Below are 23,688 nucleotides of genomic sequence, written 5' to 3'. Positions count from 1 at the left end.
TTATCAGGTAAATTACTGTACACAGTGTATTCATTAATTTTCATTTTCATGTAGTAAAGGCTCTATGCCTTCATAAAGGATGTACTTTTCCTTTGTTTAAGGATATTTGGGCAGTTTATTCCCTGTTGTATTCTTAAGTAAACAATACATACAAGTACAGCACAGTATTTTCTGAGGAAACACTCGTACTTATTTTTTTAAACCCCATTCCCGATAACCCGGCATTTTCACAAACTTGGCCACCCTTCGGTCCACATTAGGCCGAGTTTTCGAGACTCTACTGTACCATTTGTAATCATTTAAAAGTAAATTTTAGTTTGATAAATTCTTTTACATATTAATTTTAATGTAAACAAATATTTTTATATTTGCAAATATAAAATAAGATAAATTGTATGAATTAATTATTAATAAAAAAACACAAAAAAACCAAATATCAGTAGAAGAAAGGGGAATAGAGCTAACTTATTCACTTGTGTTGAACAGACAGTTAGGTTAAATGACCCTATAGCTGTTGAAATAATGGGAGATTCCCATACATATGTGAAGAGGAGTGAAGACATAGAAGACATAAGAAAGAGAGATGGAGAGGGAGAGGATATTGAGTTTACAATTCATAGAATGACTTTCAGGCCAGGGGAAGGAATTTACATTGCAAAAGTTAACTATATTAACATTAGCTCTATACCTCTTTTTTCTGCTGGTATTTGATTTTTTGTAGTTTTTATCAAGATTTCCCAGTGATGAATGGTTGTGTTTTAACCATTAAATGCAGTGCTCTTTTTCTAAAAACTTACTGCTGGTAATACATAATGACTGAACGTATAGAATTCTTTTTACTGAGCAGCTGTCAGTATTAGATACCAGTTTTTGATACTTTTTTATACTATCTGTCGTCTGCTGGTATGGCATACTGTGTATTCCAGCTGAAAGTAGCCCTGATTATATGTTTATTCATCATCATCATCATATGTACAATATATAATGTTTGTATTATATACTAAATACGGAACCTGTTACCGGTGTAATTTTGCGTGAAAAAATCTTCCTTTCACAAACGTTTTCGAGCTGGCGAGATAGCTCTTCCTCAGGTAGAGAAAAAATTCCGACAGAACATTTCGAAAAATGGAACGTAGATATTTAAATAAAAAACCGATTCTAAAAATAGAACGCAGATGTTTAAACAAAAAATCTGAAACTTGCATAACGAAAAATCATTAAGACAGTGCGCATTTGTGTGCTGATGTTGATATTTATAAATCGTCGTTTATGAGGGCCTGCCATGCTATAGAAAGATTAATCTCATCTTTCCGGTTTATACATGTGGTCAGGTGGTTTCTCTACCTGAGGAAGAGCTATCTCGACAGCTCGAAAACATTTGCGAAAGAAAGATTTTTTTCATGCAAAATTACACCGGTAACAGGTTCCGTATTTAGTGTTTCATCCCCGGTGTCAGAGTGAAGTTTAATTTACTTGTATTATATATTGTAGTGCTATGAATTATATAAACATATGCTACAAAATATAATTAATTTTATATTATATTGCATTAAATAAATAAATTAGTTATTTTTTATAGCTTATTATTTAAAATTATTAATTTTAAAGAATATTTGTGTTTCACAGTTCAGCATTAAAGAATCAAATTGTGTTGTAATAATTGTATCGACGACTGGTGATGGTGAACCACCTCAAACAGTAATTACATTTTGGCGTAGAATTATTAAAAGAACATTACCACCAGATCACTTAAAAGGAGTATATTATACTTTGCTTGGTAAGTTAAGATTTTATGTATTACTATGTATTTATTAAAATGAAAAAATAAACATCATCATTAGTTACTATCATATGAGTTAGCAATATAAAGAACATAAACTTACATTCATTAGCAATTAATATTTTGTAAAAACAATGAGATTAAAATACACTGGTGATTCAATATAAATGTGCTTTGATGGAATTATGGATATAATATGGACAGCCTGTGGATCCCAATTTATTATCTAGTAACTTCAGATCCCACTGCTTCTAATTCATCTTATTGTAGGCTACTGAGTTAAATTGATAAATAATAGCACAGTTCAAAATCAATTGGCTCAAGTTGTAATATTTTGCAGGATGTGCCAAAACTTTGTACATGCACTGTGTATACAAATTAAAAATGGTTAAAGTCCTTTTTTGAATATGAATATCAAATTATTCCAATGGTATTAACGTTTTGGAACAAAAGCAATGGTAAAACGTAAGAAAAAGAAAAAGAATTTAAATAAAAACATATGCAGTTATAATGCACATGTGCTATAAGTTTCCAAACTGTGGAGCTAGATATGTTGTCTTAGGCAGTTATACAAGTTAATCCACAAAGGGGGCAAATCAAGTGTGGGGGTGTTGCATGGATTTAGTACGTTGGTAAGAAGGGCCTCCCAAATATACACGAGGCTTCTGTTATTACAATGCCTTAGTATGACCACCTGGCCCCACAACGGGGTGTGTTGGTGTTGCAACACCATTCTAGTGAGCTCAGTTTGAATGGGTGAAAGCTGTTTGTGCAAGAAAGATTTGCAGTTTGTAGGAAGTTCCATCCAAAAATAAAAAATTTATTTTTGGATGGAACAATTTAAGGATTTCTATCCTTAAATTGCAGAGCAAATGGGAGATGAGAGAGAAGGGGCTCAAGACTGGTAACATGGAAGCCTCAGACACTTGGGAAGCCCGCTGAGCTTAGAGAGAGCATACTCCTCTGGTAACTACCTCAGGGATGGGTAAGTGCTGGGACCGGACAAACCATGCAGTAGTGCCACTCCCCAGGCTGACCGAGGCGTCTCCAGAGCTTAATAGTTCCCAAAAGGCAATCTAGTACGTGAGGCATCACGCTTTGTATATCCTGTATTTACTGTTTTTTCAACTTGTACACTATATATATATGTATTGTAAATAAACTGTTAATATTGTCTATCTTGAGTGTGGAGGTGTGCTTTCACTGAACCTGGATCCCAACTATATCAAGTCATGATAAATATGCAAACTAACTCAATGAGACGGAGTTTGGGAAAGAAACTTCACTATAGTCTTAAGGGCTAAAGTCTGAAAGCAATGACAATGAGACCTGGTTGATAGGAAAGCTAGGACAAGGAAGAAAAAATTCTATCAGTTTTCATTAAAGTAAACCTGATGAAAGACACAAAGCAAACTGAAAATTTCAATATTCTAAAATCTACGGGCAAATTTGAGATAACACACATGCTTACTTGGATAAAAAAAAATATTGAATAACAGTTTAAAATTGTGAAACTTTTTACATAGGATTTCTAAAACCATGTTAGAGTGAAACCAGAAGTCATGTTGTATGGGGAATATCTCCAATTTTCAAACTGTGTTAGAGCAAAACCATGCTGTAGAAGTACCATGTTGTATGAAGGATACCTGTATATTGTTAGACTGCAGCCAAGCTTTAGTTTTCATAGAATTGTGAAGACAGGCATTGTTGTGTTGGAAATTACAGGCTCATCTTTGGAAAAGTTTATGTTTTGATTCGCATAGTTGTTATCAAAGGATTAGAATATAGGCTTTAGAGTTCACAGAAATGCATATCTTGTCTTTTCTATGCAAACTTATGACATAAGAAAAACTACGAGAAATTCCAGAAAATTCTTCAAAAATCCTTTCTGAATGAACTTCATTGCAATGTGTTGCCAAGTAGTTGCAAGATTTGCGTAGTTATGTTTTCCAAACTAGTGTGGCTACATGCCATAATTGTATAGTTAAAGTTTATATTTTTATTAAATATATTTCCCTTTGTCTTCATTTCTATTGTCTTTCTTTCTGGAAGTTTCTCCCTACTTTTGTTTAACGGTGTAACAGCAGGTGACCCCTGTGTAACAAAAGGGAAGGTGTATAACCCTCAGGGTATAACGGGGTTCAAGAGTTCATTCTGGAGGTAGTTGAGGACAGGAAAAGACATGTGAAGAAGGCTCTTGGGTTGTTGAACCGAGTGGAGACCAAACGGACTTTTCGAGGAGAAAAGAATACGGAAGCTATCGAAAACTGAAAAGGAGGTTTTCGTGCGTTTTAAAGTGTATAGTGAAGACCAAGAAAACTTCCACAGGGAAGGAATTATCTTTCGCCGTGATCAAGAGGCTCACCCCCCACTTACTACAATCCCCCGTGAAGCACACCGAAATCATTGGGTACCCGACTTCCTTTTTCTCTCATCTTTATATTTCAATTCCTATCTTACCTTAGACCTAATTTTCATCTTTAGAAGATAATAATTAGCCGTAAGCTTAGTTATAAGGTATAATCGTATAGTATATAAGTAGAATAGTCATTAAAGTACGAAATTGTCGCGTTATATAACTGGTCCGTAAAGTTTTTTGTTACTGAAATTAATTAAATGTTCGAGGGTAGAGATTGTAGCTGGCGTCCGAACCACATTTCCGGTATTCTGTGCGCGAATTAAAGAATTTCATATCATAAAAGTTGTGTTTCTTTGTCTCTGGTATTCGCGCATATCTCACAATGGCGTCCGCGACAGGATGCCAGCTGTAACGGTTTACTCAAGCTGTTACTTCATCTCTATTCCCCTTGCGGATTAGCGTATAATTAATTGTCGGGTTCTTATTTGTATACGGTTCTAATATATTGTGTTATGGATATGAATCCTGCTGAAAGCACAATGTCGGCTGAGGGGGCTGTGTCTAATCCCCCCCTGGTTGTAACTGGATTTCTGGGGATGATCCCCACCTTTTCAAACACTCAGAGCAATTCAGTCAACATAAATCAATTCTTCAAGACTATTGATAATGTATCTAGACTCGCGGAATGGCGAGATGACGAGATGAAAGATAGCTGTTTTGCAAGCAAAGCTAAAGGGGGAACCGTTAGACACATTTTTCTGTCTATTGGAACAGTACCCATCTTCATTCAATGACATCAAATGTGATCTCATAAAATGTTTTGAAAGGAAGGCTACGAAGGAAAAAAACATCATTGACCAACTCATGAATATCAAACAAGGCATGAATGAGTCGGTTACTGATTATATTGTCCGCACAAAAACACTCTTTGCTTGAACCATTAAAAGCAATCATAATATGGCCCCATTGAAGGACAATGTAATTGCAGAATGATTCATAAAAGGACTCAATGCTCACCTGAGAGCCAACGTTTTAAGGCTCAAACCTAAGACTTTAGAAGAAGCCTTGGATTTCGCAGAAGCGGAAGAGCAGATCGAGATTGAATGCGGAAACCTTAGCGAAAGAAGGAATATTAATTTAGCGGTACAACCGTCCCCAAGTAATCAGCACCATGATAATGATATAGTTGCAGATAATACAAATACCGATGACTGCAATAAAACTCTAAAAGACGAAGTCAGAGCTCTAACTGAGGCAGTAAAATGTTTAATAGTCACGCAGGAGAGACGTAATAGTGTTCCTCGTCATCGTGCGTGTTTTCTTTGTGGAGAACTGAACCACCTCGCCCGAAACTGCCCAGCCCGCACAAAAAAGGATTTAAACTAGTAACGGAGTATGGTGAAGGTCAGTGCCGTGCTTCCGAATCTATAATCAATCTGACCCCCGGAGTAATTGTGTCAAAAAGGGGACTCCCCCTCATTGAAGGCCAGATCTTTGGCCGCAGGATAAAATTCTTACTGGACACCGGAGCTGAGAACTCACTCTATGACCTAGTTGCACTTGAAACGATCCCTAATAGGATGTTAGAGGGGTTAGGGGTAGATGACGTTAACTTTGGTGTGAGAGGCATTAGTGGTGAAGTAAACACCTGTCAGTATCTTCTCAATGCCACTGTCAAATTCCGTGATCAATCACACCCTATAAATGTAGCATGTATCCGGTTTCCGGTTTCCTATAAATGTAGCATGTATCCGGTTTCCTTGGATTACGAGGGTATTTTAGGCGTAGATGTAATGTCCAGGTTTCCTAGTTCAGTTGATGAGATAAAGAACGCTTTCAGAGAGAGAACCCCGATTCGTCTGAACAATAATAGCCCCAATTTTAACTGCTCAAACTCCACCCCCATTAGTTTACCAAATTTTGAAGGTCTTGACACTCGTGTTAAAGAAAAATTGCATGATATATTCGGTAAATACCCCAATTGTTTTGCCACTACCATCACTGAGCTTAAGGGAACCAAACTTTACACCCACCACCCTGTTATTGAATCCCAGACCCCCATAAACATTCGCCAGTATCGTATCCCCAAATGCACTTGAAAGAGCTTAGAGGATTGATCCGTTCTTATATTGAGGCTGGCATAATAGAAGAGAGTTCCTCTGAGTGGAACTCCCCCATTCATGTCATTGAAAAGGAAAGTGGCGAGTTGCGTATGACGTTAGACCTTCGGCGCATAAATGAAGTCACTCAGCCGCAAGAATTCCCCCTCTCGCATGTAGACGAGATACTCAGCAGGTTTCATGGCAGTAAATTTTTCTCGGTCCTCGATTTGAAGTCGGGATATTTTCAAATCCCTTTGCATCCATCTGTTCGTCACATTTTTGCTTTCTCAACCCCTTGGAGGAAGTACCAAATGTGTCGCTTACCTCAGGGGGCAAAGAACAGCGGGCGTTATTTTCAGTATGTAATGTCTAAACTCCTTGGGAAGTTCGTGAGCATCAATTGCTTCGTCTTCCAAGACGACATCGTACTGTTCTCGAAGACCATTGACGAGCATTTGGATTTGTTAGATAATGTCATAGGGATATTACATAACGCTAACTTAAAGCTTCACCCTCAGAAAAGTAAATTTATTATGAAAGAAGTTTGCTATTTAGGCCACGTTATAAACAAAGATGGTATCCTCCCAGACCCTAAGAATGTTCGTGCAATTAATGAAGTCAGCCCACCAACTAATATAAAGGGGGTACGAAGTTTTCTGGGTATGGTCGGTTTTTTCCGTGAATTTATACCGAATTTTGCAAAAATTGCCCTACCCCTAACCGAGTTAACAAAAAAGGGAAAGAGGTTTAATTGGGACACACAGTGCAATGAGAGCTTTGAGAAGTTTAAAGGCATACTTACAAGACCCCCTATTCTTATCCATCCAGATTTTTTGAGTCCATTCCTCATGTACACAGATGCTTCTGATTGGTCAGCTGGCGCAGTATTAGGCCAGATCAGAGAGGGTAAATTTGCACCAATCAGTTACTTTAGCAGGAAGTTCCACGGAGCAGAGACAAAATACTCGACAATCGAAAAAGAGTGTCTCTCCATAATTTTATCTTTTCGCCACTTTAAACCTATTGTCTTAGGTCAAGACGTAAAGGTTTACTCCGACCATAAACCTTTGGCATACTTAAAAACTATGAAAAACCACAACAGGAGGCTGATGCGGTGGTCTATGGAGCTTTCTGACTATAATTACACCATTTGCCATGTAAAAGGGAAACTAAACCCTGTTGCCGACTGGCTCTCCCGTCCCGAAATGATATCCAAGGATGTGGAAAACTCCCCTAATTGTAACATGTGTACTACTAATCGTAACTTTTGGCAGAGGATAATTGAGTCACAAAATGAGGATGAGTTTTTAAAGAGATTTAAAGATCATCGCGCAAAACAAACCAATCACAATTCGGAAAATTTTGGGGTTATACAACCCAAGTACCAATTGGAAGGTGATGTTTTAATGCATGTGAAACCAGACCGTTACGGTCTGCGCCATTGGAAACGCCCATGCATGGGGATCAGCATGGTAAACGAAGTTATTAAAATGTTCCATGACTCAAACGTAGCTGGACATTTTGGCTCTGAAAAAACCTGCAATCTAGTTGACCGACACTACCATATCCGTGACTTAAGAACCCAGGTCCGTCATTACATTAAAACCTGCACTACTTGCCAAAGATTTAACCTTCACCGCCAACGTGCACCCTTTCAGGAAACCGAAAGCGCCGAGTATCCATTCCAAAAGATAGCCGTTGATATTGTCGGCCCACTTCACGTAACTCGGCAAGGGAATAGGTATTTGTTTACTATTATTGATGTATTTACAAGGTATGCTGAAATTATTCCGATGAGTATCCAAAGTGCTGAATCCGTAAGCGATGCGATCTTCAATCATGTCATATGCCGCTACGGTTGCCCAGAGGTTGTTATATCTGACCGTGGCAGCAACTTTACTTCTAAGCTCTTTCAGGATGCGTGCAAATTATTACAGATAAAACATAACACAACCACCGCTTATCGCCCCTGTTCGAACTCTGTTTGCGAGAGATTTAACAAATATATTTGTGGGGTCATATCTCGCATCTCTAAAGGGAACAACCGGGATTGGGATCTGTTTGCCAGTCCTGCAATCTTTGCTTACAATAATACAATTCACGCTTATACTAATGAATCACCTTCTTTCTTGTTGTACGGTTATGATCCTTGTCTTCCTTAGTCTTTCCCAAATGGTGATAAAATGAGCGACCATGATGAAAACATTAGGAATAAATGGATCACTAGATTAAATGCTATTCGTGACGGTGCCTTTGCATCAGGGAGAGTTAAGAACTCCCAGAATAGAGATCGGATCAACCGCAACCGTAACTATAGTGCTTGGAAAATAGGTCAGAGAGTGTGGCTGCTCCGGAAAGGCTCCGGAAGAAAGCAATGGAAAATTTTCCACAAAATATTTAGGTCCGTTTCGCATTTCTCGTATGCTGGGTCCAGTAACAGTCGAGTTAGAAGGAAATTCACGCCGTAACCGAATCTCAGTTCATGTTGATAGGATAAAACCATGTCACATCCCCATAAGAACCAATAAACAACGCCTGATATGTAGGGAAGATCCCCACGAGGAAACGACTAACGAGAGTGAAAACGGAAACGATGAAGAAATGTTGGAGTACATCCGGCATATACCCGTCAGTTCTGAACCATGTCAGAACCAATTACAACCTGCTGAGGATAGGAACTCAAACGAACAACTAACTGATGATACTGGAAATAGTAACCGATCTAATCCGTGCCATGGATACAATTTACGTAATAAAAAAGTCAACTACCGTAAGTTGCACTTCGGTAATTGACCACTTTTTTGTATGGGGCATATGTGGCTACATGCCATAATTGTATAGTTATAGTTTATATTTTTATTAAATATATTTCCCTTTGTCTTCATTTCTATTGTCTTTCTTTCTGGAAGTTTCTCCCTACTTTTGTTTAACGGTGTAACAGCAGGTGACCCCTGTGTAACAAAGGGGAAGGTGTGTAACCCTCAGGGTATAACGGGGTCCAAGAGTTCATTCTAGAGGTAGTAGAGGACAGGAAAAGACATGTGAAGAAGGCTCTTGGGTTGTTGAACCGAGTGGAGACTAAACGGACTTTTCGAGGAGAAAAGAATACGGAAGCTATCGAAAACTGAAAAGGAGGTTTTCGTGCGTTTTAAAGTGTATAGTGAAGACCAAGAAAACTTCCACAGGGAAGGAATTATCTTTCGCCGTGGATCAAGAGGCTCACCCCCACTTACTACAATCCCCCGTGAAGCACACCGAAATCATTGGGTACCCGACTTCCTTTTTCTCTCATCTTTATATTTCAATTCCTATCTTACCTTAGACCTAATTTTCATCTTTAGAAGATAATAATTAGCCGTAAGCTTAGTTATAAGGTATAATTGTATAGTATATAAGTAGAATAGTCATTAAAGTACGAAACTGTCGCGTTATATAACTGGTCCGTAAAGTTTTTTGTTACTGAAATTAATTAAATGTTCGAGGGTAGAGATTGTAGCTGGCGTCCGAACCACATTTTTGGTATTCTGTGCGCGAATTAAAGAATTTCATATCATAAAAGTTGTGTTTCTTTGTCTCTGGTATTCGCGCTTATCTCACACTAGCAATGAAATCCAAGATAGCGAGTTATTGGAATGAACTTGTTTATTAACAAAAGGGATTATTTATGGCACTTGGTTTAATATGTACGCAGGAGTTTTCATGTAAATTTCTGATAGTTTAAATGGTGAATGAAATTCATTTCAAATAGGTTTGTAGAATATAAACTGACTAATATTAAGATAGTATAAGTTATTATAAGTTAAAAATTATAAGTTAAAAAATTTTAAATTATAAAATTAATTTTTAAACTTAACTTGAAAATTAAATTTTCTTTTTTTTAAGCTTTAGGAGATTCAAATTACAATAGTTTTTGCCACTTTGGTAAAATCCTAGACAAAAGATTGGAATATTTGGGTGCAAAAAGATTTTATCCAACTGGATATGGTGATGATGCCATAGGGTAAGTTTAAATGAAGATTTAAATTAAAGTTTCTTCTTGATTATGTTTACAATTATTCTGCTTTTAAATATTTCTGTAGTCTTGAAGAAAGTGTTGAACCTTGGATTGAGGGTTTATGGAAAGCTATAAGAATTCATTTAAATATCACAATTGAAATAGATTACTCAAGCTTAACAGAAAGAATTGTTATAAAAAATCTAAGTAAAAACATGGATAATAATATGGCAGAGAGAAATGTAAATAAAGTGGATGACATTACTAACTTAAGTGAAAAAGCTTCAAATTTAAAAATTGATGAATCTTCAAGTAAAAAGTCTTTGTTACTTAGAAATTCATCAGTTCAAGCTGATACTTTAACAATACCATTACTGCCAACATCTTCATTAACTGTTACGTATTCTTCAAATAAGGTATTTAATTAAATTTTAATTGTTATATCAAATTAAGTATTTTATAAATACTGTAATTATGTTTACAATTTAGTTTTTTTCATTTTGGCATTTAAAAAGCAAATTTTAGTATTTTGATAATCATCTTGTAGAATGAGTTAAAATTTTTTTTTGCTATTGATATATAATATATATATATTATATTTATACATATATATTTGATGCTATGCATTATTTTATTTATTGACTCATTCCATTTTTTTTTATAATTCATTATTTAACTGATTACAATAATTTAATGGAAATACTGCCAAAACACATTTGACTAATATATACAATTGTTTCCATATTTGTGGGGTTTTTATTTGCAGTAATGATCATTAAATTTAATATTATTAATTACATTATGTCTGAAATCAATTTTTGTAGCTTTTTTCTACTTATTTTAATATTATAATTGTATATATAGTCTCATGTTTGTATTGAATTTTAACTATACTTAATATGAAAATTGTGAATACAGTAGAGCGTCGATTTTCCGAATCAATTGGGGACTGGGGTTGTCCGGATAACTGATATTTCGGATAACTGATTTACGTACGAAAAAATAGTTTAACGTATCCGATGTCGAAATTTTTCTCAGTTGCTTGTCGCTTCGCGTTGAATTTTCTTGATGTTAAGCCTAACAAAGACTATTGTATCGTTAAAAATTATTTTTTTTATTTTGTACAAACAAAATAAATATATTAAGAAATATAAAAATAATAAAAAATTATACTTCAGATGTTAATTTAGTATCAAAAACGTAAAATATTTGAGTAGCCCAAGACATAGCCAAAGATTGAAGCGCCACAGCACTGGCGAAAATTTAAATTTGCCGACTGGAATTCTTTCGGATGATTGACTTTCAGAAAATCGACGCTCTACTGTATGTGATTTTTAATTATTTATATATATTTACGATAATTATTAAAGATTTGTAAAATCAAAATTTATTTTAAAATTTGTGTGACTTGCTGACTAAAACTGTTTGTGTCTGCCTACTTTTTGATGCAGGAACTGCATCTGTAAGGTTCACACTGTTTAAAGAATAAATTACTAAAATACTTAAAATGAACTTTTTAAAGAAAATACCATGTAATTAAACAAATTATAACAACATTTATTAAATATTTAATACAGGAAAATATCAAAAAATTTTCATATAGTAGTAGTTTCTTACTGTCTGCAGTTTCCGATCTCATTCCTGCAACAGTTATTTCAGCAAAGCAACTAACATTTTCTTCAGATGTAAAAACAACTTTACAACTTACAGTTCATATTCAGGTAGGAATTCATATGTTTTTATGAATGAAATATTTTTATTTTATGTAAAAAGTATCTATTTTATCTATAAACATATATGAATTACATAAATAAGTATAATATATATATATATATATATTATAATTAGAACAGTAAATATAGAATAAAATTTTCCAGAATAAAGTATATAATTACAAACATTTTAGTATAAAATGCATCGATGTACAGTAATATTTCTGTTATAGCTTGATTTATAGTAAAAGTTATTTTTAGTATATAAAAAAATGAACAAAAATACCATTTGGACTGGATACCATATTTAAAATAATAAGAAAAATGCTACACAGTGGAGTCCATACCATATGTAGGATACCATTCTGCATTATAGGAAATTGTGTTATTGAGACCAGCATTATTGAATTTTATGCAAGTTTAAATCTAGGCTTAGAAATTGAAGAAGAAAACATATACCTCTGTACAGTGAAATTCAAATTTTATAGGAGTATTAGTTGCAATTTTTTCATTGCATTATAAGATTTCACTTTATAGGGAAATGTATTATACAACTGTATAACTTTTCCATGATATTCTTTTAAAAGAACAAAAACGTTTCTGATTAAAATATTTGTTTTGGTTTCCCAAATATAGCATTTTTGTTATTATTTTATAAATAAATTAAGTAGGCAAGAAAGTTTAGTAAAATTTTTATTTAAATCTAATTTACATAATTAAAATTTTATGCTATCCATTTCAAATTAATAGTGTCTTGATCCTATACATAATACTTTTCCTGCTAGCAATAGAGTCTTGCCAGTCATCTATCTATTCCTTTCAGGGGAAAATTTTTGAATTGAAATAACATGACTTCTACTTTGCACCAGAAGTTCATATGTAGTTAATCTGGGCGTCCTGCCCTTAAGCTTACATCTGGTCTTGGATTTCATTTACCTAACTTTATTCTTGAGATTAAGGAAAGACAGACAGACAGATGGCAGTGGAAATTTTTAGCTGGTCAATCAATCATCTAAATATTTTTTGTAGCCAGTTATAAATATTTATTTCTTTTTATTTTATTTATTACTATTATTTTTTAAAGATAACTGAAGTATGAATCAGTATCGTATTGAGTGTTAGAATGTTGTTTTATTGTTGTTAACTGATGGTTTGTAAGGAAATTTGCAGCAGATGTTGCAGGTTGACCACTTAATAAGCTTTTTTATTATTTTAAGTTTATTTTATTTGATGATAATTTACTTAACAAGTAATTATATTATTCAGTTTTTGTTGTTATAGAAACTTTTTATTTAATAAATCTTTAATTTTAGAATTGTTAATACTTTAAATTTATGTAAATATTGCCTCAAGAGTTAGAGTTTTTTCTGCAGTTATGTTCGTTTGTAATTAAAGTTTTTTTCTATTTGTTTTAAATACATTATCTATTTAATTATAAGTATTATTATAAACAGTTTCTATATTAAATTTTAAATAGGACAAGAGTATATGTTATGAACCAGGAGATTCTTTTGGATTTTTGTGTCACAATTCACCTGAAGAAGTAGAAGAATTATTAACCAGGTGATATTTTAAAATAATTGAGGGAAAATGTTAGATTTATTAATATTTAATTAATATTTTTATTTTATGTTACACTATATATTATTTAAAGTAAAGTTTGTATTCAATTACAATCAATTTAATACATATCTGTAGACTTATTGAGATATATTACAATTATAATAATATATAATAACTAGGTTACCAATTAGAAGTTATTCACATGAACTCCACTCATATCTAAATAGAGTTTGGCCTAGTCAAACGCAGAGCACTTCATACAGAAAAAGGAATGCTGAAGAAAGATAACTTTGATTTTATACTTGTAAATGGATATGTTGTTGAATGCATGAATAAGGGCAAAGTTTATAAATATGTAGGATTCCAATAGATCCAATTCAGAATACATGTACAAATAAAATTAAGACTAGCAAAAAACTATAACAGAAGATTAAATTCAATTTGTGGCATAGTAAACACTAGTATTGTGTTTTATTCCAAAGACACATGGCAAATTTTCCATCAAATTCCTTTATTAGTTGAGTCGACTCAACTAATAAAGGAATTTGATGGAAAATTTGCCATGTGTCTTTGGAATAAAACACAATACTAGTGTTTACTACGCCACAAATATAAAACAGGACACGGTTTCAAAAAGAAAATTAAATTCAATATTAACAACACACATTTAAAGTAATCAGCACATATGTTCCCAGTACCAACATTCATTGGAGTTAAACCACACACACACACAACTAGAATAGCTTTAAAGGAAAACATAAACAACATTAACAAAACACAGCAAACACCACCCAAGTTATTCATAGAAGGGCTGACTCTTTCTCATAAGAGACAAGGCCTTATAGATATTTTAAACCTATACTAGTAAGAAATACAGACAGTATGACAGCTTTTATATAGTAAATAAGGAACATCACAATTATTCAAAGCTGTAACTTTTGCAGACAACAACAGTACCTCATTAAACTTACACAACACACTTGGATGCAAATGCAGAAAATTCACAGACATCATCAGGTATTCTTGGTCTTTGAAGGAACTCCATGGAAGGCACTCAATCTGGCTGGTCCTAATGACCTCAGCCAGGTTTTCATTTATAGAATTGTGTCAAACTGCTGGCTGACATAAAAATGCCTCTTTGGAAAGATAAAAAGAGTTCATGATTACTATACAAGACCAGGTCATAAATACAAGAAGTTACAGAAATACATGTTAAAAGACACATTTACAGATGACACATATATCAATCATTTATAATTATTTTATATCTTATAGATTAAAAGTAACAAGATATGCTGATGTGTGTTGTCAATTGAAGTTTCAAACTGATAAGGCTAAGAAAACTTTAGCTCATCTACCAGAATGCAGTACACTTCGAGAAATTTTCACCAATTATTGTGAAATTAGGGCTATTCCTAAAAAGGTAATTATTAAGTTAACAAAATCAATTATTTCAAATGATTTATCATATAAATGCAATTACTTTTGAAATTTTTAATTAGATTTTTCTCAGAGTTTTAAGTGAGCATACATATGATGAAGTTGATAAACAAAGATTAAATGAACTTTGTAGTAAAGAAGGTTCCTCAGACTACATAAGATGTGTTGTACAGTCTCATGCTACTTTACTTGACATACTTGAGGCTTTTCATTCTTGTCTTCCTCCTGTTGAAGTTGTTTTAGGTAAGTTATTTTCTAATAAAAACATAAATTATAACATAATATTGTTTTTCATATTAATCCACAGTTGTCATATCATTAATTAAATTCATAATAAGTAAAATTCATTTTCTAGTATTTCCATAAAGACTGAAAACTGTAAATATATTCACTTATTTTTTTCACTCCAAGACATGACATCACTCTTGTTACATCAGTTGTTTTAATTTTATCAATTTACTAGCTTGTTACACTCGGCATTGCTTGGGTTTATAAAAGTATCCATTGCAGCAATTGTGATGATGCCTGGATTATTAATTGTAAATTTCAAAACTGTATTTGGTAAAATCCATTTTAAGAACATTATCAGAATGTATATAAACTATATGGAAAGTATGTCCTTGTAAATTGTGTGCTTATAGAAAAATTATTAGAATTAGTTTTGTTTATTGGTTACTGCAATGCAACATATGGGCAATATGCCAAGTGGGATGCCTTCCAGGAGGATTTTTATAGGAAGTGGCCCCTATTTAATTTTACAGTAAGTCAATTATTTGACACATCTTCAAAACTTTGAAGATATAAGGACTATTGACAATTCTCCCTGATGCTGATTATAGACTCAGACCTCATTCGGTAGAGATGTTGAAAGAATTTTCTATTACAGTACAGATAGGAACAGGACTTGTTACACTAAAGAAAAATCATAAAGATGACAACCCAGATGAACACATTATGTGAATTCAGCCTCTCAATGATAAGCCTTTTTGACTGTAACAAAAGGAGCTTGTCCTGGTAGAATATCTCCTTTTATTTCTTTTCTTGTATCTTACTATCCAGTAACATTTCAATTTTGTTTTTCTGCTTTTGAGTTTTATATATGAGGCAAAAAAGTTAAGAACTAGTAATAGATTTTTTTATGCCCCTGTCTTTGCTTCTTGTATAATTGGGAATCTTTGTAACCAACATGGTGCATTGCTACTTTGTTGCACAACTAAACTAAATTTTGTAGTAATTTCGAACTATATGACTGTGGATTTTGATTGGAAGATTGTCTCTGATGTAATCATCATCCCAAGGGTTGGTATGTTTCCGTTAATACTAGATATCTTCACAATTCAGGGATCTCGTATTGTAACGATATCCACGATAGCACTCGCATCGGAAGCTTCCCACCGTATTGGTACAATACCCGTTCTGACAGACCATTCCTTGACATTCGTTGACGTCATCAACTTCTCCAGTCACAGGATTTATTATTGTCCCAGGAGTCATAAGACAGAGNTTTTTAGTATATTAATATTACTAAGAAATAATTTACTAATTTAATTAATATTAAAATTATACAATGTATAAATATTTTTTGTGATTAATGAAAATAGTGTACAATTTTTTGCCATTACTTATGTTATGAAGTTACTGTTATTCTTTAGTTTCCATTTCTCATAGAAACACTTTCAAATAAGTATTTTTAATTACTAGCTTAATTAAAATGTTATTAAAGCATTAATTCTAATTTTATATTTACTTTTGTGCTTGAATATTGGACCTTTTTCCATCCTGTAGTCATTAAGAGGACATTTTCAGTCATACTTATTATGGGTTTGTCCAAGCCCACAGTGGGAGTGACTGAATGCAGAGGAATGGGGTCTGACATATTTGGGACAGACTACCTGTAAAAAATTCCTGGGAGTTTCTTGGATGGATTTGATTCTGAGTCCCAAGAGCAGTTGGCTGATGCCTTAGCCACTTTGGTCATCTGATCATAAACCATTAGGCTCCGCTGCATGGAGTTTTCCAAATTTCTTTGTCTAAAACTAAATTCGGGGCCATTTTCATTTAGAATACCTCTTAGCATTGCTTATCTCATCAATCCAACAAAAATATAATAAAAATATATCTAAGATTTAAAAAAATATTGTAATAACGGTATGTTTCCGTTAATACTAGATATCTTCACAATTCAGGGATCTCGTATTGTAACGATATCCACGATAGCACTCGCATCGGAAGCTTCCCACCGTATTGGTACAATACCCGTTCTGACAGACCATTCCTTGACATTCGTTGACGTCATCAACTTCTCCAGTCACAGGATTTATTATTGTCCCAGGAGTCATAAGACAGAGAGAAAATACTAGATATTTTGGTTAATAAATTTTCTTTTAGTGAGAGTAACATGGCTCTTGCCATTAGTCTTTTAAATTATATTTCGTTTCAAAATCATCAAATCTTACAGTATTTTTCATCTACTAAAAATTCTGAATACATTTTTTCTGTAAAATAATATTTTGTAATTGTTTTATGGCAAAAATTTGTTTAGAAATTAATAATTCAATGCTTAAAATTTATCATTCAGTTCTTTTTTTGTCTTGACTGTTGATAATATTTGAAGTGTTTTTGCCCAAAATACCAGGAATTCTTAAAATCATCAGGACTATTTGATAAAGAAATGACAGTATTTCTTTATCAAATACCAATCAGTTAAAAAAATTTTAAACATTAACTTAACACCTGATCACTCGCTGAGAGATTTATTCTTACAACAAACGTTTTCAATCCAATCAATGGATCATCGTCAGGTAAATTAGAACATTCCAAAAAATAGAACAACCAGTTCAAAATACAAAAATATAAATATTAATAACGGATAACCAATATGTTACTAACAGCAAAATAACGTTTTTAAATAATAAAAAATTAATACAAATGCTGCTAAAACTAAAATAAAAAATAAAATATTCAAATGTAACAAACAAAATTGTGTATACAAAATATTAATACTTCTAACTTAATAGACAAATTGATAACACTAAATACTAATATTGCTTAATAAATTGTACAGAGTTTCTCAACTTAACTATACAGAGTTTTTACTGTACATATTATTAAAGCCCCTGTTCTTATTTGAATCTTATTTGTAAGAATAAATCTCTCAGCGAGTGATCAGGTGTTAAGTTAATGTTTATTATTTCCTGCTGAGCACTCTTTGGGTTGTTTATAAAAAAATTTTTTTGATGTATTTTTTGGAGTATTGCAGCTAAGAATTATATTCAACAGCTGTGATCATTTTTATATGCAGAAGCATTAAAAATGACCACAGCTGTTGAATATAATTCCTTTGCATAAGCACAAGCATTTTAATCTGCAATGCTTGTGCTTATGCAAAGGAAACTTGTTTTTCTTGCAGTACCAAAAATGCCATATTGGTGCATTTTATGGAAATATCTTTTGCATATCCTAAATGTCACCTACTAGATTTGGTTGCATTTGGACTGCTAATTATCTCCTTAGAAAGCATCAAATAGAGAAACTTAATTATGTTCACCCATATGTAGACACATAGTAGAAAGATATTTGTAAAGATTGGAATTAACATTGGTTACATAGTAACAACAGTAGCTATTTTAGAGGTGATGTATATCATAATAATCATTAATTTATTATATATAATACATACACACATCTATATATATGTTGTAGTCTTTTTTTTTTGTGATTGGAAAAATTAATAATTAAATTTTTAAAACAGAAAATCTTCCAAAATTGAAACCAAGATTTTATTCAGTTGCAAGGTAATTTTTTTTTTAACTTTTACAATTATAATATAACTTATGTACTCTAAAAATTAATTTATGCTTTAACTATTTCATGTTTTTATATGCATTTTTTACATAGTTCTCCTCTATTAAAACCTGATCAGTTTAATATTGTTTTCAATATTACTGAAATTGAAGATGGTGATAAAAATATGAAAGGTGTTTGTACTGGATGGTTAAGTAAAATTACTAATCATATGTACAATAAACAATCTTTAGCACATTCTAAAGTATTGGCAGGAAGAACTGATAAACCTTTGGTATGATATTAATAATAAGTTGTTCTTAATTATTTTATATATAAGTAATTGCTTTATCAGGAAATTATTAATTATTCTATTCAGCATATAAAATTTTAGTATATATACTAGAACTCTATTTACTTGAGGTAATGTGGATTGATGCTATCTTGGTTAACTGAAAATGTGGATAAACTGGATGGCTACAGCCATTTCGTTTGGATTAAAAATTACAAGTATAAAAGTTTTTTGTGGTATATCACTTTTAAGCTTCATTTTATACCACAATAAATCTAAATATGTAAAATTACTTGTCCTGATTGACTAAGTGATTGATTCATCATCACCCAGAGCAAACCACTGAACCTAAAGAGGTGAAATTTGGTACACAGTTAGGGTATGTCATGAAAACGCACACTAAGAAGGGATTTTTCAAAATTTCCCCTGAGGGGGAGAGGGAAAGGATTAAGGCTTAACCTGAAGAACGGTTTCTACTGTACTATTTTAGATGCAATTTTTTGCTTTCAACTACGTTTAGTCTTCATTGAGTACTTAGGTGTATTAAATTGATAACATTTCAGACATTGTTATAAATATTTTTATATACTTTGATTTTTTAACCATTTTAAATTCAAATTTGCTATTGCATATTGGTTCGATTATAGAATGATTGTAAACGTTCCAGAAAATTGATCAAATTGAAAACAGTTTATTTGATTCTCAGCAATTCTCATCATTCTCAGCAGTAGGTGTTATATAACAATCACTATGGTTGTTGAAATACTGAATATAAATGGTGTTTGCTTGCAAAATCTGTGCAGGCAAAGTTGCGGGTAACAGCTAGTTTAATCACATATAAGAAATACAATTTTTATATCATTTATTATACAGCTAATATGTAAAATAGTTTTAAGAATAAAAGTGCGTATTATTGTAGCTACAGTTTAATTAATACCAATGGTTTGTCTCACATTGAAATTAAATGATAAAAGGTAACAGAAACAAAAGTTCTTTAGAGATTTTTGTTTAATAGCAGTTCCTCACTTACCACAATATTCTACAGTCACCTCAGCATAATTTTTTTGGGTGGTCTATCCTGGATATGTTGGACTCTGTCTGTTACCATCCAACTACTTTTATTGTGGACCTGACAACCTGTGATGGGCATGGAAAACAGACTGTCTTAGTGTCCCAAGAGCAGAAAGAGTTTTAAAAAATGGTCAGCTTGGCATCAGCCACTTTCTCGGTACAGTCAAGATTTTTTTACCCTGTCTGTCCTTTGGATATTAAGAGAGTCTTTTATTAGGCCCTCAATGGTGACAAGTGATGAGGGATGGATCCTAACATACCTCTTCTTAGGATATTTTGGCCAATTGGGTTTGTTCCTGGGTTCCCAGAGTTGTATGCTGACACCTCAACTACTTGATTGTTCAACCATTAGTACAGTCAAGATTAAAAATACTACAGTATTTACCTACTTAGTAAATTCATGGCAAAGCTTTTATGAATTATAACAAAAGTAGTGTGTAGCGCCCATTGGCAATGTGCCAATTCAGGCCAACAGAGGGCGCAGGAATAAAGAGAAAAGAGCGAACTTTGAACTAGACACACATTTTCGGACCAATGGCTACCGAGAATGGATGTCTGAACAAGTGGCCAATGCGAACAAAACAGACCAGAACTTTGATCGATACCAAACTGTAAAAAATGCTGTACATACATTGGAAATAAAAACTGTAGAAAATCTGACCAGACATTTTTTCATCATCACTGAATCATTATCAATTGGTGACTGAACACGAAAAGTCTATTCACTTAGAAATTTGCCTTGAATAATGTGGAACCTCAGTTAACAAGGGTTTTTCTGTAAATATGCAATTCAAATATAATCCCAGTGTAAGAGAGATTTGGAAGGTTTTAGGCAGGGAATAGTATACAAAGACACAAAAGACCTAAAAATACTTTCATTATTCCTTTATTAAATTTAAATGTTAAGATAAAGATTTAGTTTTTATTTTTTTTTTATTGAAAGTTTGAAAGAAATTATACATTACATTATTTTTATAATAATGCTTTTCATTATCATTATACTCAGATCAGAATATATAAAAAATATAACCAACGTTTCCATCTAACAAAAGATCCTTCTGTCCCTCTTATAATGATTGGACCAGGAAGTGGAATTGCTCCATTTATTGGCTTTTTACATCACAGGTTTGTTTTTTATAATTCTTTAAAGCATAAGGATAAATTATGATATTTTTTAATTGCTTTTTAATATCTGATTTTTTTAAGTTAAATTAATTAATTTAATTAGGAAGTTTAAATATTATATTTCATAATTATTTTGTAATCTATAATTGTGATTGTAATAAATGATATTAAAACTATTAAATAGGAAATACCAGATCATGAATCAGTTAACAGAAGCATCTCATTTTGGTGAAGCATGGTTATTTTATGGCTGTAGATACAGAGATAAAGATTATTTATATAAGTAAGTATAAATATTATAATTTAATTTAATTTACTTTTTTCATTTAAAATTGTTTAGATGATATTACATCTTTAACTTAAACTATCATTGGATCCCATTTTTTTTTTACTTTGTAGAAATATTTTTGTAAGAATATAGTTTATTATTATTATATATTGTTGAACTTAACTGATAGAAATGTTATCCAAAATGTAAAATTTCACTGTATTACTAACACTTTTTGTTTTAAAGTAAGAATGATAGTAAATTGAAGATGATAATATTTTGATTTAAAATGTTTATAATTAAATAAACTAGGTTTGCCTGTGTGGGCAGGACACCTGGATCCACTTGTTCATACCCAACATTGTGAACTTTGACATTGTATATCTGTGGTCACAGATTGAATTTCAAAATTCTGTTTACTTCATGACCTAGATCAAGATTAATTCTATTTGCATATAAAAATGATCTAAATCAGTTAAGTGCTTTTGGAGCAGTTAAATGTTGCACAAATGTCAAAACTTTCACTAAGAGAGTTCCACTAAACAATTTACATCACACACACAGTAAAGGAATTCAAATTTTATTATCAAATCTATACTAATATTATAAAGAGGTAATGTTTGTATATATGTATGAATGTAAGTTTCTTTGCAGCAGGTAATCTCCGAAACTACTCATCCGATTTCAAAAATTCTTTCACCAATATTTAGAATGGAACCTCAGGGTGGACATAGGCTGTATATTATTCCGTTAAACATTCATATAAATTAAATGATATTATCTATCGTTAAGGCTTTTTTGTCCAACAGATGGCGCTACGAGTACGACGCCCTAAGTTTGCTTTTCTGTGAAAATGAACTAATCATCTTCTATCTGTTTATATAAATAAAAATGTAATGTTCGTTTGTTCATACCGATTCCTTTGAAATTTTGACACAACGCTGCATTCGAATACGCACGTGTTTTTATATACTGTAATATATGTGTCGACATTCCCCCCACTGAAGGGAGATGGTTAGGATTAAGGATTATAGTAAAGAACTCTGCTTCTATTTATACTATTTTAGATACGGGTTTTTGTGTTTTTGATTGCGTTTTAATAGGATACGTCAACAGAATGTTCACTAAGAAGGGATTTTTCGATATTCCTCTGCAGGGGAAAGGGACAGAATTAAGGCTTACTGTGAAGAACTTGGCTTCTATTATACTATTTTAGATGCGGGTTTTTGCATGTTTGATTGCGTTTTAATAGGGTACATCCAGAGAATGTACTAAGAAGAAATTTTTCGAAAAATTTCCCCCCACGGGGGAAGTGTTATACATTTATAATAGATACATTTTGAGCCACAACAACGCGTGGCGGGGTATGCTAGTTCTTTATAAATTCATCTAAAAATTGACTGATCTTACACAAAGTTGATGTTGATGTATTTTTATTTAAATTTGCTAATGCTTTCAGTAACACTTTAATACAGTAGTAGTGTCATTCATACTAATATAGATATTAAACATTTAACAAGAAAGTCAAACTGATTATATGTAATAGTTTCCCAGTGCAGTAATTAGGCAGATGCAACAGATACACCCACACAGAGTCCGTTTGGAAGGGGATCCAAAATGCATGTATTTGTTTTATTATTTTTCAAATTTAGTTAATTAAGAGTCATAAATGCAAATTCCTGCACAGGGCACGAAAATGGCTAATTATGGCACTAGTATTTCCTGACTAATGTTGGGCAAAATCATCTCAATTATTAAGATTTATATTTATATCAATTATATTTCAGAAAAATTTATATATTTAAAACACAAAATAATTTACATTTTATTAAATCTGTGAATCAATTTTAAAACTTTACGATATGTTTAATAAAAAATTTGATTAACATCATTATTTTATTATAGGGAAGAACTTGAGAAATTTCAGGCAGATGGAATATTAACCAAACTGCTTGTGTGCTTTTCTCGAGAGAACACTGAAGACAGTTTTCCAGACAGACCAAAATATGTTCAACATAACATTATTCAGTATGCAACTGATGTTGTGAGATTACTAAAAGTAGGATGTGTTGTTTATGTTTGTGGAGATGCAAAGAATATGTCACAGGATGTATTTAAAACATTTGTTGAAATCTGGAAGACAACAGAAAGTAAGTAAACTATATTTATTATTGTAATTTATCATTAATATTTAATGAA

General features: G+C 32.4%; 1 protein-coding gene across 1 annotated transcript in view; it reads left to right on the top strand.

The window, feature by feature from the left end:
* Nucleotides 1-23,639, top strand: part of LOC111614502 (methionine synthase reductase-like) — a gene marked incomplete at both ends in the record, with an annotated part of 46,618 nt that extends 22,979 nt beyond the window's left edge. Inside the window, 12 exons of the mRNA XM_023355877.1 lie at nucleotides 1,627-1,777; nucleotides 10,124-10,241; nucleotides 10,321-10,651; nucleotides 11,813-11,956; nucleotides 13,425-13,510; nucleotides 14,786-14,933; nucleotides 15,013-15,193; nucleotides 18,702-18,744; nucleotides 18,848-19,028; nucleotides 21,103-21,221; nucleotides 21,406-21,504; nucleotides 23,395-23,639. Coding sequence (XP_023211645.1) covers nucleotides 1,627-1,777; nucleotides 10,124-10,241; nucleotides 10,321-10,651; nucleotides 11,813-11,956; nucleotides 13,425-13,510; nucleotides 14,786-14,933; nucleotides 15,013-15,193; nucleotides 18,702-18,744; nucleotides 18,848-19,028; nucleotides 21,103-21,221; nucleotides 21,406-21,504; nucleotides 23,395-23,639 — 1,846 coding nt within the window. The remainder of the gene's footprint in view (nucleotides 1-1,626; nucleotides 1,778-10,123; nucleotides 10,242-10,320; nucleotides 10,652-11,812; nucleotides 11,957-13,424; nucleotides 13,511-14,785; nucleotides 14,934-15,012; nucleotides 15,194-18,701; nucleotides 18,745-18,847; nucleotides 19,029-21,102; nucleotides 21,222-21,405; nucleotides 21,505-23,394) is intronic.
* Between the last annotated feature and the right edge of the window lie 49 nt (nucleotides 23,640-23,688).

This window comes from Centruroides sculpturatus, unplaced genomic scaffold, assembly GCF_000671375.1.
Source record: "Centruroides sculpturatus isolate CEXI.00-Female unplaced genomic scaffold, Cexi_2.0 scaffold2158, whole genome shotgun sequence".
Lineage (NCBI taxonomy): Eukaryota > Metazoa > Arthropoda > Arachnida > Scorpiones > Buthidae > Centruroides > Centruroides sculpturatus.
The sequence above is the reverse complement of the archived record's forward strand: the minus strand, read 5'-3'. Positions and strand labels throughout refer to the sequence as shown.